This window comes from Pseudomyrmex gracilis, unplaced genomic scaffold, assembly GCF_002006095.1.
Source record: "Pseudomyrmex gracilis isolate BER0280 unplaced genomic scaffold, ASM200609v1 scaffold_157, whole genome shotgun sequence".
In the NCBI taxonomy this organism is placed as follows: Eukaryota; Metazoa; Arthropoda; class Insecta; order Hymenoptera; family Formicidae; genus Pseudomyrmex; species Pseudomyrmex gracilis.
In genome coordinates, this window is record NW_018020741.1 from 226,625 (window position 1) to 245,394 (window position 18,770).

Sequence of the window (18,770 nt, forward strand, 5' to 3'; positions counted from 1 at the left end):
AATAATACCGGTATTTTATTACGGTTTTCGGTAATGTATCGGTTTCGGTACTATAACGGTAACGGTAAGACTCAATTTCGGTACTATATCGGTTTCGGTATACAATCTCTAGTATAATACCGGTATTGAAATCATACCGGTATTAAGTCCCTGCTAGATATATCAGCTATTTAAATATATCTATTAAAAAATACAAAAAATATATTTGTTACGAATATATATAAAGTAACATTAAGTTCATAAAATGTATTCTCTACTTATAGCTACAAAAGTCACAACATCATTTCGGAAAGCAAATGTTACATGCAGTAGGAATTTTGAATTGAAATTGCACGACCAGTCAAAATGACTGGTCTGGTAAATCTAGTGTTAACATACTAAAAAAATTTAAAAAATCTGTGGCCACATTGTACAAACTAAAATGTTTTATTAACATTTCTTACGAGTTACTACTGTAACTACTGTTTTGTAGTGTAATTTTAATTATTTTATATGTTATTTTTACATCACGCTTACAGTCAAAATAACAAATAATAAATGTAAAGTAATTGTGTCAAGTATTTGACTTTAGTGAAAATCAAGTGAAGGCTCCAATAATATAAACAAACTTAAGCAAGTAAATTGGCCAATGTGAGCCTAAACACATTTAACAGTGTGTAAATGTTTTGCAAATTAAATTTATTCAAAAACGTTTAACGTTTCGATTGCTCTGTATATTTGATCCTTTAACTTTTATTTTATATCTGATTGTTTTTTGTTCTCATTATACAGGATTTTTCATGTATTCTTTTTCTGAGGATGATCCCATCCGGGGATCGAAACGTTAAACGTTTTCGAATAAATTTAATTTGCAAAACATTTACACACTGTTAACTGTGTTTAGGCTCACATTGGCCAATTTACTTGCTTAAGTTTGCTTGTATTTGACTTTACTAGTTTGTCAATAAGTGACTCACAACGAATGAGTTATTTTAACTAAAAAATTTAGAGCGGACCTCCTGGAACATGCAAAAAATGTTAAAATTACAATTTTTTTTTTTACTGTGTACTGGATATTGTAATTTTTTTTTATAGCTGTTTTTTTTCTTGGAAGAAAGATCGCGCTGCAGATTTTGAAATTGCTCGCGCGAGAGATCAATAATCTCAATCTATATTCGAGATGCGGGAAATCTTAATTCTCCAAACGTCAGGATATGAAAGAAATCTTGATTTTGTCGAATGAACACGCGGGAGCCGCGTAATCTCGCGTCAGGGAAAATGCAAGGATATTATTATTAAAGCAAAATATATACCGACGTTTGTATTAGCGCGCAATCGTTCCTCATTCCTCTTACTCGGGCACTGCGAGAAGGAAACAGAGAGGTAACGTAGTGTTTCAGGTCGGGACGTTCGCGCGCGCGCGCGCTTGCGGAACGTATCTCTCGAGAATGTGTATACACGTGTGAACGTGCGCGCGCGCGTGTGTTTGTGTAAAGTAAACCGTCGCGTCTACGCGGTTTCTTTTCCCTTCCGCGCCTCGGTTGTGCGCGCAAGAACGAGCAGTAGTCACGACGAGTTTTAGGTCGGACGTTCGTAAAACTCTGCTCTTCCCTCCGCCGCGCCGCCGCCGCGAGCGGAACGTGTCGCGTCTGCGATTCTACTTAAAGGCGAACTGCGGTCGGGTCGGGTCTTGTGTAGAAGGGTCGCGGTTGTAAGATGTGCGTTTTAGCAATTTCTGGTTGGCTGTACGACGCGAGCCGGCTATTAAGACGATCGTTTCAGTCCCGTCTTGTGTGCCCGGACTTGCGCTCTCCTCGCACGTATGTACGAGCGCACATGCGACGAAAATCGATTTAAAAAATTGCCTTCTCTTCTTCTCTCACACGCGTTTTTTTTTTTTTTTTTACTTTAATCCGCACACATTTCAAAGCGTAAGTTTTCTCCAACGTACGCCGCCGCGTTTCTTGTTCCACTGAATTTTCAGCATATATTTCTCGGAATGTTTTAAGTTGCGCGCACAATTTGCGGTGTCTCGCAAGTTTTCGACTCCAGTCGCCGTGGAGAACTTTAATTAGATAGAATCTCAAAATTATATAAATCGCGAAAGAAAAACTTTGGAATTCTTGTGAAAATTTAACATTTGACGCTATAAACATCTTAGAACGCTTAATAAAAATCAATCCCGAAAGCCTCAACAAAGCGACAGAAATCGTTTTATATTTTTTGGCAATGAGACACTTTTACTTATATGTTTTAAAAAGGGTAGTTTTATAATTAAATTATACCAAACATATTATTTAATAAATAAATAAATAAATTTGGTTGTAGGAGCCGTTTGCAGGATGTTGTGCAGAGAATGTGCTTAAATATATATATATGTATACATATATATATATAAATATATATATACACATATATACTTCGAAATAATTTTTTTCGAAATAATATTATTTGTAATTAAAAAAATCTTATATGTAATTAAAAATCTTATATAGATATATGTTTTTTTTTCTTTACACCTCTTGAAAACTTTTAACAAGTATTAATGTGCTTTAAGACTTTCGAAAGTTTTTCAAGACTTTCTAAGACTTTTAAAGTAGTTGTTAGAACTTTTCTCTAGTTCGAGTCTTTGCAAATTTTCATAAAGGCATTTCATGTCAAAGGCGCGTATTAACAGACATGTTATAAAATTGTATTATACGTTTTGAATATGTATTATAACTCAAAGTGATAATTTTATACCGTTATCAAGTGTAATTAACAATATTATATAATATTAATATTTTGCTCTATATATAAAAAACACTATTATATTACAAATATGGATTACGATATGTAATATATAATATTTGTCGCAGAAAATTAATGACTTTGATGTTTTTCACATATTATCACCGTTATTAAATTCTGCATTTTATTGATACACATGACAAAAAACTGCAATTTTATTATTTGTTTTAGTAATCAGTTTGTTATTGTTGATGTTGCGAGCAACATGTAGCGAAGAAAAAAACGAATAAAACAATAGAGATTCAATATTGTTTAAAGAAAAGAAGAAACGAAAAACTTGTGCTTTGACGCTTGCAAATTACCTCATCGGCAATTTTGTTTTGCACATGATGAAAATTCCGAAACAAATCCCTGCGAGACATAAATTTTCTTCCCGCCTTGCGAGTAACTTCTTCTCTTGTGGCGAAGTCGCCGAAAGTGTAACGCAAATTCCCGCTGTGAAATTCTGCGATGCGTTAAATCGCAGTCCTTCGACTCATCTTAAGTTGGAATGCACTTTCGTGATTTGCGATGTGCCGGAAATGCCCGGAGGTCTCTCGCTAGACGACCTGAGGGTTCAAACAAAATTCCCCTTTCAGACTGTACTTTTCACAGATTTTGCAACGCGCGCGTTGCGCAGTACGTGTTCTCGCATCGATGCAGGAAAATTCTTCTATTTTGTTTCCGAACGACAAAAAGATAAATTTTTTTAAATAATATATGAATATACACCGAAAAAATTATATTCTTGTAAGTAGAAGATTTTATACTTAATAAATCTTCTTAAAGATTTTAGATAATATTCTTCTGAAATTAAAAATATATTCTTTATTTAAGCTTTTTATATTCTAATCAGTATATATTCTTATCAATATTATACTATTTAGAGGATTTTTCTCTTAAAATAAGAAACTCTTCGTGGCGCCTATTTTAGTATAAAATATACTTAAAGTAAGTGGGATATCCTCAAAACAAGAATACAATTTTTTCGGTGTACGTGTATATATATATACACCGAAAAAATTATATTCTTNTAAGTAGAAGATTTTATACTTAAAAAATCTTCTTAAAGATTTTATATATATATATAGATGATATTTTTCTGAAATTAAAAATATATTCTTTATTTAAGAGTATATTCTTTATTTAAGAATATATCTTTTTCGATAGTGAGATATATGTGTTTTTCTATAGAGGCTTTTTATATTCTAATCAGTATATATTCTTATCAATATTATACTATATTTAGAGGATTTTTCTCTTAAAATAAGAAACTCTTCTTGGCGCCTATTTTAGTATAAAATATACTTAAAGTAAGTGGGATATCCTCAAAACAAGAATACAATTTTTTCGGTGCAGGGACATGAAGAGCCGTTTGCAGGATGTTGTGCGCGAATGTGCTTTTTTTTTAAATATACATATATATATATGTATACACATATATACTTCGAAATAATTTTTTTCCTCCATATAGGATGCTGGATTCGCATCACATATATATGAAGGACCCCCTAACTAATTTTAAAATAATATAAATATTGCGAAAAAAACTCCTCAGCCAGGAGTCGAACCTGGAATGATTTTTAACAAGACTTATAGAACCTAGAGAGTAATCTCGATTTATCACTAATTGTTATAAATTTTTTTTTTCGTAGAATTTTAATATTTTTATAAAAAACAATTCGTTTTAATAAACTTTAAATGATATATATATATTTTTTTTTTTTTTTTTTTTTTAGAAAGAATTTTATAATATTTTTATAATAAAACATTTCTTTTTGTAACTCTCTAAACGTTTGTATTTTGTTTCGGCCGTGTGTGTTTAATTGAGGTAAGCAACATTTGTGTCTAGCGCATTAAGATCGTTGCAAACTAGGAAGTCTTGTTCGTGTCGCGATGATGGTGAAATCGTGTGTAAGTCGACGGCACGCGATCAATGGTAAGTAACCTTCCGCACAGTGGGCGTACCGTCAACCCGTCTGAATTAACCAGGACAGTGATAGATCGAGGAGAGGGCTTCGGTCTGGTTACTGCACACATTCCAGTATATTGTGTGTGTATGCGTTATGTATACACGTTATGTGCATATACGCGCGTTCGTCCCAATGGACGTAACTGAGTGGTTATCCCTTTCGTCCTCCTGACGTTGGCAGACTTGGATACCTTAAGGGATCTGTCGAGGTCGGATACATAATCCGAGATGCGAGTCTATATATATGATCTTCAAAGATCTCGTTTCTGACACGGCCGATGTTCCTCCAATTCTCCGACGTGATTAATAAACTATCGACATGTGTGTGTTTATAAAAAAAAAATTTTATAATAAAAACCTATGCGTTCGCGCGCAGAAAATTATTATTTCAAAATGTCTATTTTTTATGCGCGTTAAATTATCTTTATATTTTTTTTATTTCGTTTAATTAACGCGAGATACTTGCGGCGTTATTATCCCCGCGTTCCAATTTTAATCACGCGTTATTAAACGCGTGTGCTCCGCATCCGCAAAAATACAATATTTATAAAAAAATTTCGCGCGTTATTATTCGAACATCGTGCGTTACGTTATCATTCTCATAATTCTTTCTCGTTATTATTATTATTACGCGGCATCCTGCACATCTCGCGGATAGTAGATTGGCATTAATTATGAAAAATTGCTGGTAAAATGCGAAAAGAGCGCCGCGCGTTGCCGCGGTAAACACGCTCTTTGCTGTATCAGTAAAAAAAAAAAAAAAACAAAAAAAACAAGAAAGAAAAAAAAACATCGAATTAATATTGCATTTAATAGCATTAATGATTTCATTAAAATTGTGAACGACAAATGAACGCGCATTTGCGCGTCTTTCTCGTTAGTCGCGCTCGCTCATTTGGTTTTCTCCCTCCCCCCCCCCCCCGTTCTTCTTGTCTCTCGTCGTAAGCTGAGATATCTTAACATTAAGGTGAGCGGCTAAAACCAGCTTCGTCACCACCTTCTTCCACCTTCTTTTTAGCGTCGCGCCTCATTCCATAATACATTGCGCTTTCACGAAGAGAGCTTGACTTTTCGGATCACAGCGGCTCTTCTTCTTCTTTTATCATGGCTCGCCACTTTGTGCCCTACGGTGGTCATAACCGCGTCTAGACCGCCTCTAATAGCTGGATCACCTCGAAGACTATCTTACTAACGGGAATAGCGGTATTTTCAAAGGTCTCTCGAGAAATTTCCTCCTTCCCTTCGTCGAGAAATGGAAGGTGAGCGTCGTATGATCTTCGACATTACGCTTTTATTCCTCGATCGTCGAAACCACTTGAAATTTCTGCGCCTCTCTCTCTCTCTCTCTCTCGTCGCGAAAACGGAAGAGTCGTCTGTTGCAACTGTGAAAGTTTTTCACGTCGATGTGCATAACCGATCGCGCAATGTGCGTTATTTATCACCACGGCAGCGCGCTAACGCGGTTACATACGCGTATCTCAACGAGCAACCGCGGCGTTCGTTAATTCGTATAATGTGTGTTTTAATAACAAGTCTCGCGCGTGTGTGCAGATGCGTCTGCCGCGAGTTGTCGAGTTTTGAAAAAAACAAAAACAAAAACAAAAACAAAAACAAAACACGGATTTACGAGAGACGCGCCCACCTTCGGAAATGAATATCGGCATCCGCGAGAATCCCGTAATCCTCCCTCCTGATTTAATCCGAGATTCAATGCATTTAAGAATGTATGTATATGTATATATATATATATATATATATCGCGCAACGCGAGCGAGCGCATATATCGGTTACGCTCCGTTCTCTCGCGCGGCCGTTCGATATATCGGCTCTTAAATGGATTCGCGCGCTCTATATCGCCGCCCGTAAACGGGTCCACGACCGTACACCGCCGTTATTACCGGCGCGCTATTCAGTCGCGTCGCTTATTTAATACGAGCCAAGATTCCCTCGTACGAATGGATCACCACGGGCTGGATAGATAAGAGAAGATCCGTGTACACGCGCGGCACACGCTTCATCAGATTCGCGAGAGGGGGAATATATCTTTATCGTCATACGAACGCGCGCATATGTAAACTGCAAAACTTTCCGCCGTACCTACTTGCTCTGCGTACGTGCGAGCGCGCGCGTTTGCCGACTTTTAAGCGTTTCGCGTCTTTTTTTTGTTTTATTTTTTTTTTGTTTTTTTATCTTCCTTCCTTTCTTTCTCTAAAAACCAACTCTCGACTATGCACTTCACGTCTTCAGAACCGGCGCGCGTGGTGGATTCAAGTGCCGTAAATAAATTCTCCACGCAAATTCTCATCCGCTCCCCTTCTTCAGGAGAGCCTTCTTCAAACGCAATAAGTTTGCAATGTGGAAAGAAAGAGTAATTTTTTTTGATGAACGAGAACGTTTCGAATCGAAGAAAATCTTTGTGTAAGAGAATTCGTTGAAACAAAAAAAAACTCAGTCTCGGAAATGTAGGTACATCGGACATTCACTTTGTCAAGTCGAATATCTTAATCTTAATCGACGTGTATCACATATTCGATTTGTGAAACTAATTTTCATATTTTTTCTTATAGGGTAAACCCGGGTAAGATGGCCACAGTTTTCTTTAAATGCAAAAAACAGACCTTTATTTTTGTTATTTTTTAATATTGTTTTTTTATTTTACTTCACTGAAGCTTAAAGTACACCGAAAAAATTGTATTCTTACTAAACTAATAATATCTGAATATAAAGACGTTAAGAGCCGTTCACAGGATGTTGTGCGTGAATGTGCTATATATATATGTGCGTGTATGCACATATAAACGAATTCACGTTTTCACGTGTTTTTTTAATTGAAATTTCAATTCATAAAATTGATTGTATTCTTGTTTTGAGAAGAGATATCCCACTTACTTTAAGTATATTTTATACTAAAATAGGCGCCAAGAAGAGTTTCTTATTTTAAGAGGAAAATCCTCTAAATAGTAACATTGATAAGAATACATACTGATTAGAATATAAAAAGCCTCTATAGAAAAACATATATATCTCACTATCGAAAAAGACTATATTCTTAAATAAAGAATATATTCTTAATTTCAGAAAAATATCATCTAAAATCTTTAAGATTTTTGAAGTATAAAATCTTCTACTTCTACGAAAATATAATTTTTTCAGTGTAATAATAACTATTGAAATTAAAGAGAAAACACTTAACAGAAATTTAATATTATATAAAATATTAAAATGTACGCATTGGCCATCAACTTTTAAGGGAAAGATGGCCATACATGTTTTTTTTGTAAAAGATATAAGTAAAACTTATAATTATGTAATTTAATTATATATTGTATTTAGTTATTGTACGTAAAAGATTATTACATATTGTTGTTAATGTTTTCATGCACAGTATTTTTTTAATTATGAAACGCAACTTTATGTGAAGTATAAAAATAATTAGTAAAAAAAAACATTTTTATTTCGATGATTAAATACATTGTAGATATTATACTAGTCATAAAAAAAAAATATATATATAAGTATATGTAACTTTTTTTAAAAAAATGGGCCATCTTTCCCGAAGTGTGAGGAAAAGATAACATAGTATTTATAAATAAATAATAAAAATGAAAATAAAAAAAAATTATTGGTTACATTATAATTTATGTATGTAATATTGATTACGGCAGTTTAATTGTAATTTATTCGACGTTACAGTAGCTTTTACGTGGACATACTTAAAACTTTGCAGGCAATCGAAAGTAAAAACATTTATATAATTTTCACAATATTGTTATTTTAAATAGTGTACGCACATAAACCACTGTAAATACTGATTATCTTTAAGAATGGTTACAAAAATGCACTATTAAACAATTATTGTTGAAATTACAGTCTATGGCCATCTTTTCCCAGGTCATAGACTAATATCCCCATTTACCCTGCAAGTTTTCTTGTTTTACAAAAAATTGCGTTTTAAATGTTGTCTCTTCTGTTGTGCGAATTTGTTGCTGCTGTTGAGAGATTTTTCCATTAATCTCGCTCTACAATCTTTCAATATCGACACGTCACTGTTAAGTCGATCAATTTTTGCTCGACTTATTTTTATCTTTCTCTCCGACAAATATTTTAGATTATCGCGATGTGTGGTGGAAATCCGATAGACATTTACCGACTTTGGTGCAAAGTTTCGCGCGCCATGTCGAAGTTTATTCGAAACGATACCGCTCGAGAGAAGGAGCGCAAGATTTCTGTGGGATTAATCGAAGGTATTCGTTCGGAGGCAGGAAGAGAGGAAAACCGATCGTGTCGTGGTAAATTTTCGGCGGTAGCCGTTGAAGCAACCGAAAGGAAATTAATTGCCCAAGTTCGCCTCCGATTTTCCTCGGATCGTTAAAGAGCCGTTCCCGCCCGTTAATTGAACCGAAAGGCGATTTTTTACGGTCAGATCTTAATTGCGATTTTAGATTAATCCCCGTTATTAACGATCTCGCGCACGACGGAAAGCGTCGCGCGAGAATTAGCTTTAACCGCGCGATGTTGGAAAGGCCACAACGAATTTATATTCGTTAAGTTCGCAGAGAAGATCGGATCATCCGTCGATACACTTCCGAATGCCCGAGTCGAAATTTAGCGTCTACATTGAACCTCAATTTTTCTTTTTTTATGTAGAAGTAAGAGAGAAAGCAGATGATCCTACTTTGACGCTGCTATACGTCCGAGAAATTTCCTTTTTTCCTGCTAAAGTTTTAAAGTAGGGTTTAATTCTCAGATCAGACTGCGCATTGCAGGCTCTGACAGGCTCAAAATAGGCTCTGATAGGCTCAAAGTAGGAGTAAGAAAAAAAGTAGATGCTACTTTGACGCTGCTATACGTCCGAGAAATTTCTTTTTTTCCCTCTAAAGTTTTAAAGTAGGGTTTAATTCTCAGATCAGACTGCGCATTGCAGGCTCTGACAGGCTCAAAATAGGCTCTGATAGGCTCAAAGTGGGAGTAAGAAAAAAGTAGATGCTACTTTGACGCTGCTGTACGTCCGAAATTTCCTTTTTTCCTGCTAAAGTTTTAAAGTAGGATTCGATTCTCAGATCAGACTGCGCATTGCAGGCTCTGATAGGCTCAAAATAGGCTCTGATAGGCTCAAAGTAGGAGTAAGAAAAAAAGTAGATGCTACTTTGACGCTGCTATACGTCCGAGAAATTTCCTTTTTTCAAAAATTGAGGTTCAATGTAGACGCTAAATTTCGACTCGGGTGGTGTCTCATTGAATGGAAAAAATTTCGCTCGTGTAATTACTTTCGATGATGAGATATACACGTATACAACGGAGAGATAATTAATTTGTACATTAATATATATAATAACGCGATGAATGTACGAGATTTAGTTTTACACTGACGGCGTTTGCACACTTTCCTGAAGTCGTAGATTTTATCACGTTTGTTAAAATATACACAAAACAAGAATACACGTTGCACACAAATGTATTACATCGCAAACTCGTGTAAGAGTCTGTGTGTTTAACTAAAAACGCGAAGTCTTGACAAAATCGATTAATTGCAATTAGGCGCGGCGCACTGCTGCCGTTTGATTTATGACCGAGTTACGTGTACGTAGCACGCTATAAATTAATAATCTCTGGTTGCCGCGAACAAAAACAGGCCGCGGAGAATACGGCGAGAGCATTTAATTGCAATATTGGTGAACGGCCAATCGCGTGCGAATCTGAAAGCGGTAGCCGCTTAAATTTAAATCAGACTGTGAATTAACGTGACTTTAAATTAGTTATAATTGTCGATGATTCTGTGCGAGAGTCCTACGTGCGAACATTTAATTGCAATTTCGGGGCGGGTTTACCGCGGCTTCAAGGTGACACGCGATTCCCTCATTTCGCGCGAATTTAGTTTTCGTTTCGCGAGCTGAAACGAAATTTGACGGGAGGATCAAGCACGTTAAGCTCGGCTAATTGCCGTGTTTTGTATATGTTTCGAAAAAACTAGAAAAAAAAATTTGAATTAAATTTACAACGCAAGCTATTCAAGTTTTTTTTTGTTTTTCACTTGTTGATAAAGAACAAATATAATATCTAGAAAATCTATGATTAAGGTCAATATCGAGCATTAAAAACAGATGTAAAAAATATATATTTAAAAATACTGCTGACTTGTAAGCTTCTTTCAATTTTGTGTATTTTACTGTGAGGTTCTGTACATATATTCACTTTGACAATCTTTCAGATTATTTTATGATGTGACATAACATTCTTCTAACACAAGGTACGCGCATCCACCTACATAAGACTTCAAGACAACCATTTTTTAAATTATTTTTTGTACCAAGCGACTGAAGATGACATCCGTGCATGTCGAAACGTTTCGCACCAAACATATACTGTGTATCTACTTTTGTTAATGAATTTTTAATATATATTTTTTACATCTGTTTTTAATGCTCGATATTGACCTTAAGAGGGTACTGGAGCCTGGCTTGTAAACTGGATAGATACCTGTAAACCGACGTTTTTATAACCTAAATTTCTTTATTTTTTAATTTTATTTACTGCACAACATTAAAAGCGCTTCTACAGAAGCAAATAAATATACAAAACTATATAAAGCTTTTGAAAATGGGTATATAATGCTTTTTTGAACTTGTTTTTCATTCATAATGATAGTATATGATATCAAATACACATCATCACAATATTACTTTTTGTGCATCAATTAGACAACCAAATCATATTCTGAGTGTTTCATTAGATTGTTTTGTGTCGTACGTATTGCTGTAGTTCAGTGTAAATACGTACATAAGCTTAGAAATAATTTTATATACATGAATATATGGTGAGGTTATAGAAGAAAACTGTATAAGAAAAAATTTATGCTGAATTTTGACATTNCAAAGAACAACAGCAAACTCTTAGCATAATTTACTTATTTCTGTAAAAGCATTTTGGATTTGATGCAGTAAATACGGCACAAAACGAAATATTAAAACGTCGATTTACAAGTCTCTATAGTCGGTATCCAGTACCCTCTTAATCATAGATTTTCTTTGTTTTTACAACACGAGCGAACTATATTTTATCTTATAAATCTGGATTTCTAATGAGATAATAAAGATCTTGAAATTATATTTGAAATATTTCTCTGTACAAGTCTATGATGTGTAATTAAGACATTTAAAATCACACGAAAAATAAGCCGGCGATTGTTTTTGATCAGTAACCTCGCAACGAACGTTTTTTTTCTAAGAAGTTTACAACATTTATTTTTGTAAAATAATAAGAAAATAAATGCGTCAACCTTGCAGACGATTAACGCAATTAAGCAAAATTGCGTGTTTGATATTGAACGCAGAAAAACAAGTTTTTTGTGCGTTCAAATCCGTGATTTGATTGGACGAACTTTTCGGACGAAACAATAAATTGAGCGAACTCTTGTTATTACCGTTATTATTGAACTTACCTGCGCTGCGACCATGCCCTCTCTCAATCTCCTGAGATCTGTATGGCTCCAGGCGCTTCGTGACCAGGGATGAGTGTCCCTTAGGTCATCAAAGCTGAACTCCCTCAGCTGGTTCTTCAGGAACTTCCGTATGTTCCAGGGTAGGTCGTTGTGCCTGAGGAAAAAAAAAGACATTATTAATTAATATATATATTGTTACACGCGATTCGCGATCTCACAATTTCCGCTACACGGACAAAAAAATGACGTTGAATCAACAGTATCAGTTTAATTGATATATATCCCGTTGATGCAACATCAATATTGTTGCACTACACACAGCAGATAGTTTGCTTTAAGAATCTAGACATTAAATTAATCGCACACGCAATTGAATGAACTATTTAATTTTGTGGCAGCCCGTGACGTCAACTTTAATTGAAGCAACTCCATTTTTTTTTCTGTGTAGATAATCAAGAAGTTTTAATAAACATACGTTTGATTAATGATTCAATTTTAATTCAAACGAGATATTTTAAATAATCGGATCTTCTCTTTTCGCGACTTTGCCCGTACAGTTCCCGATTCCCCACGTTGAATCTCTCGCTTAACTTCGGAATCAACAACGCGTAGCCAGCCACTCTCGACAAACAGTTGCTCCTCTTGTCGATCGATCAAACTGACCAGCGGATTACCTAACCTCATCGTTGTAAGATGCATTCCGCAACAATATTATATAATACTAGCGGGGAAGTGGCCACAATTCGAGGCAATAACCAGATCTTCGGGTCAGTGAACTTCTTTATTTTTGTATAGTTTTTAACAAATGTTTCGTACTGAGAATGCGTCTGTCGTTAGACAACATCGAATCGATACGGATCATACATTTAACATTGGCAAAGTACCAAAATTTTAGACTCGGAAAAATCAATTTACAAAAGGTCCGAAATGATTCCATATCAAAATAGAAGATCATTCAGTTAATGTTATGTCGGACACGGATAAACTAAAACCTTAAGTATAGAAAAATAATATAACAAGGTCTGTTTTCGAGCTTTAATGGATCTTAAAGATTTATTTATAAACAAAACGCAATTTAAATTTAGAATTACAAAAGACAAACGTTTCGGCCCTTACTTGAGCCCTCTTCAGTGTACAAAAGTAAATATAAATATAAGTAAACATGTCATATCAAAAGGTTCGCAAAAGTAGATAAAAATTAAAAGAAAAGATGATAGATCTTACGTTAGAAGTCCATAGTTGGTTGTATATGTTTGACTTCCTGAAAAGGTCGCGTAGTAAATAGTCACACACAATATTAAAATTAAAGTTAAAACTAAAAATAAAACTAAAAATAAAATTTAGAATTACAAAAGACAAACGTTTCGGCTCTTACTTGAACCCTCTTCAGTGTACTTTTGTAACTCTAACGTTTGTCTTTTGTAATTCTAAATTTTATTTGCGTTTTGTTTATAAATAAATCTTTAAGATCCATTAAAGCTCGAAAACAGACCTTGTTATATTATTTTTCTATACTTATTGTTAATATTGCGAGCGAATTGTATAATTAACATATATTTTAACTAAAACCTTATTTCTCGTTTTTCGGAGTTGTATAAAAGCGACATAAGCATTCTTGCGACGTTTACGCATGATCAGGGTTGGGCGCGTATTTTATACATGAGATATTATACATTGTATTTTATACAAAACAAATGTTTGTATAATTGTTAGCTGCGTTATAGTGCCCAATTTTGATGCGAACATAACTATAACGCAGCTAACAATTATACAAACATTTGTTTTGTATAAAATACAATGTACAATATCTCATGTATAATACGTGCCCAACCCTACGCATGATACGTCGGTGGGGGAATGTTTTTCGGAATAGGATGTAGCTCAGTCTGTCGGTGGACTGATGGACTGAGTTCTTCCTACACCTACGAACCTTCCTGTAAGTTTTCAAAAACCTTGTAATTATGCGTTATTTACTCCTTGCGTTAGTTCTGTTTAATATATTTGTATATTGTCACATGTAGTACACTGAAGAAGACCCAAATTAAGGGTCGAAACGTTTGTTAAAAACTATACAAAAATAAAGAAGTTTTTATTGATCCGAAGATCTGAATATTGCCTCGAATTGGAACTAGTTCCCTACTAGTATAATATTTCACGAAAAAGAATACAAAAATATTATACAAGTAACGCGTGTTAACCGTGAAACTTTTTTCGCGCCGTCCTTTAAAAAAAAAATTCTTAAAGCCAGAATATATTAAAAATCATAACATGCGCATCCGATGTGAAATACTCGGGTAAATTTTATTCCGGTGGAACGCACTTTTCTTTTACGCGCGAATGTATATTCCGCGCGCTCGAAATTCAAACATTTCTTCTGCAAACAGTTGTGCGCACACAACTGTATGTTACTCGAAGCATCGCTGCGTGAGGAAATTTTTAAAATAGCTAACTTGCGGTTTTGACAATTTTAAAATCGCAAAATTTTTACTTTAAGAGCGTTAAAGAGATCGAGTGTAATTTTTATTTTTTGTTTCAACAATACGTAGGTTTTTGTTGATTTGCTTTTTTTTGTTTTTGTTGTTTTTATCTCTTACTTGAGCTCGCACAGTCTTTTAATTCTTTTTTTTTTAACATTGATCAGGCGCTTGAAAAGAGAATGTTTAATGTCTTGTAATTTCATTCCACACCGTGGCCGAAGAAACTCGAGATAACCAAAGTTTTGGCCCTTTACAACAGCATTACCTGATGTACAACTTGCGGCGGACTCTCAGTATAGTTGTCTCAAAACTTATTTTCCGCAAAGTTACCAAGGGATGTTCCGCATGTGAAAGCAAGAAGTGTGTCGGTATTCTTGGCGAGATGTGAAGTTTATTTGTTCACGTAAAATATCTATTTTTTCTCCTCTCTTCTTGCTTTCGAGATGAGAATTAATTAATTTTTTTTTTTTTTTTTTTACTAAAAAATTAAAAAAGTTCCGCTCGCAGTGTAGTATGATTCTTATAATTCTTTTATTAGCGACGGACATTCGTAAGCGTTATGAAAAAATCGAGACAATTATTTTGTATGAGACGCGAAGAGTTTTGACAGCTTTGTCTTGGCAAAATGTCAAACATTCTTCGTATTTTCGGAATTTGCTCTAATTGCAAGTCGGCAGGTTACGGCATAGTTTAACGTAAAGGAATTTCCGGTACACTCGATGCGCATCCGCAACGAAGAGGTACTCGCCGGACACGTGCACGTGCACGTGTGTGTGTGTGTGTGTGTGTGTGTGTGCGCGCGCGCGCGCGCGCGTGTGTGCATTGTTACTTCAACAAATCTGACTCGAATCAACGATGGATCTGCCGTCCGTTTGTAACTAACCGCACTGTGCCGTTCTCCGAATGCACTTTGCATGCGGCGCAATAGGTGTGCCTAACTTCTAGGAGAATTAGATAACCAAACGAGCATTCGCGAGCCACGGCATTCGCACAGCGCTTCGCCGGCGAAGTAATAGTTCGATCATTTTCCGAGTATACGGTAGTAGTCTCTGCAAACGTCTCTCTGCACCCTGATTTAAATATCAAACGCGCCCGTTTTCTATCTGAAACATCATCCGTTTCTGCTTGCGAATAGTTTCATCGGGCGACGTACGTACGTGCGAGCATAGAAATCGCACGAGATTCGCGTGTTTTCACGTGTTTGTCTCTCTCTCTCTCTCGCTCGAGAGAATCGGCGCTTCGTGAATTAACATTCACTCAACGCTATTCACATTTCTTGTATCGCGTATCCTGAACAAGTTTTTTTTCAATCCACGCGGGAGAGTAAAAAAACGTTAAACCAAAAATGAAAATGAACTTTACGGCCCGTAGTAGCGAAAATAAATTAAGTAGTAGGCCGTTGCGAACAAGCCGTCTGCAAATACGCGTGTACTCTGGTTGGCTAAACAGATACAATGAGACTTCCTGTGTGCATAGAGAACACCGAGAGAGAGAGAGTCCTTTTGTCCGTTGGATCGTCCGGGACAGGATAGTGTGACCAAACGCCGGTAAAGCCCTTTGTTTCATGTGGGTTACCGCTCACGCGCAGCCTCGAGACACCGAGAGAAATGCGCGGCGCGAACATCCGTAAAATGTACTTGAACAAAGCGCGCGAGTGCGCGTGCGCGCGCGCGCGCGAAATTTCACGTATATTATATATAATATAACCATTCCCGAGTTCCGCATATAATTAATCTTGTAATCGACACTGCGTCTCTGCGCGCGCGGTGATTTATCCCCGGTCTCTCGCGTATTATATCCGCGAAGGATTTCGTGAGACGACGACGACGACGACGACGACGACGACGACGACGACGATGTGTAATCGTCATTTGGCTCAAGTACCTAGTCGCTATCCCGAGAACCCGGCCATTTATTTAACAACACACAAGGAAATTTTTAGTAATTCACAAAAGTGTTCGTGGAATTAATTCTGGCCAAAGGCCAGATACGTGTTTGCATTCGTCGATAACGGAACAGGTTTCGTGAAAATCAGCGCACTTTATTCGTTTTCAGCCGCGAAGATTTATTTTCTCGCGAAGGTGGAGGAGGAAAATTAAATACGAGAAGAGAGTAGAGGGCCTAAAAGGAAAGGAAAAGGTAATAGGGGAGGAGGTTTAAGTTAAGGGTTAGGGTTACTTATGTAAGACAGTTCGCCAGAAATTCGCCCCCCCCCTTAATTTATGCGCTTCTGCCGCGCGGTGAAATAAATTCACGTCGCGCGTGTCTACGTAGTGTTCACGCGATTACACATTCATGAACCCTAATTATCATAACAAATTATCTAACAATCATGATCTCTCATGATTGCAGATTCTGAATATAGTTTTAATTGAATTTTGAAATGTACTGGAAGGAACGGGGGGGAAGCGATTATAACGTCTGATTTACGACAACTTTGTGCTGTTCGACGAAAACGCGCGTAGAGCGCGATAATGATTATGATGGTATTTTCGCGCGTGCTATTAAAGTACGTTTTCGTTAACTCCTCATGCATATTCACGAAACTCAAGGCGTTTCGTCTAAGTTTAGCAAGATATATTTGACATTAATTTCAGTTTGTACATTGCGTGGCGCAAAAACTTTTTTTTTGCGCTTTTACAAAAATATACAAAAATCTCGTACACCGAAAAAATTGTATTCTTAAACAATTAAAGAATCTTTTAAGGCTCCGAAGTTTCCAAACTAATAAATATATAATCGGTCATGAGAGCCGTTCGTTAGGTGTTGTGCGGAAATTATACGTGTATATATATATATGCATATATACGTGTTCACGTGTAAATTTTTACACGTGAAATTCGAATTGTAATAACAATTCTAAAATTCATATCGGATGCTATACTTGCATCTCGTATAAGAGAAATCCCAAATACCTCCCTAATTGATTTGGGATTTCTCTTATACGAGATGCAAGTATATATGAATTTTAGAATTGTTATTACAATTCGAATTTCACGTGTAAAAATTTACACGTGAACACGTATATATGCATATATATATACACGTATAATTTCCGCACAACACCTAACGAACGGCTCTCATGACCGATTATATATTCATTAATTGTATTCTTGTTTTGAGGATATCCCACTTACTTTAAGTATATTTTATACTAAAATAGGCGCCAAGAAGAGTTTCTTATTTTAAGAGGAAAATCCTCTAAATAGTAATATTGATAAGAATATATACTGATTAGAATATAAAAACGTATATAGAAAAACATATATATCTCTATAGAAAAACATATATATCTCACTATCGAAAAAGACTATATTCTTAAATTANGAATATATTCTTAAATAAAAAATATATTCTTAATTTCAGAAGAATATCATCTAAAATCTTTAAGAAGATTTTTTAAGTATAAAATCTTCTACTTACAAGAATATAATTTTTTCGGTGTATATATATATATACACGTACACCGAAAAAATTGTATTCTTCTTTTGAGGATATCCCACTTACTTTAAGTATATTTTATACTAAAATAGGCGCCAAGAAAAGTTTCTTATTTTAAGAGGAAAATCCTCTAAATAGTATAATATTGATAAGAATATATACTGATTAGAATATAAAAACATATATAGAAAAACATATATATCTTAGAAAAACATATATCTCTATAGAAAAACATATATATCTCACTATCTCAAACATATATATCTCACTATATTCTTAATTTCAGAAGAATATCATCTAAAATCTTTAAGAAGATTTTTCAAGTATAAAATCTTCTATTTACAAGAATATAATTTTTTCGGTGTAGATTTGAAAGACGTCTTATAAATATATATATACATGTATATTCTCGGAAATTAAAACGTCAGAAATATAATAGCACATTTCTCACAAAATTTTAAACGCAATATCATATACGTACGGGGGATATAAATTATTTTTAGCCACCTACCTCTCGCTATTGTGTTTTGAATTAATTTGCGTTACACATATTCAAATTTAAAAGAAAAATGACGTCGAGAGATGTATCTCTCAATTATCGTTATCGCGCTTTTCCGTGATTATGACTGCTTGTCAATTTTGTATCTCGCGCGTGTAAATACGTGAATTGTGACGAGTTTCACACATATTGACA

At 35.2% G+C, this 18,770-nt stretch overlaps 1 protein-coding gene across 1 annotated transcript in view; it reads right to left on the bottom strand.

Annotated features, from left to right (window-relative positions):
• LOC109857407 (dipeptidase 1) overlaps positions 1 to 18,770 on the bottom strand; it is a 124,933-nt gene that overhangs the window by 92,165 nt on the left and 13,998 nt on the right. Inside the window, exon 2 of the mRNA XM_020433682.1 lies at positions 12,159 to 12,312. Within this exon, the coding sequence (XP_020289271.1) occupies positions 12,159 to 12,312 (154 nt within the window). The remainder of the gene's footprint in view (positions 1 to 12,158; positions 12,313 to 18,770) is intronic.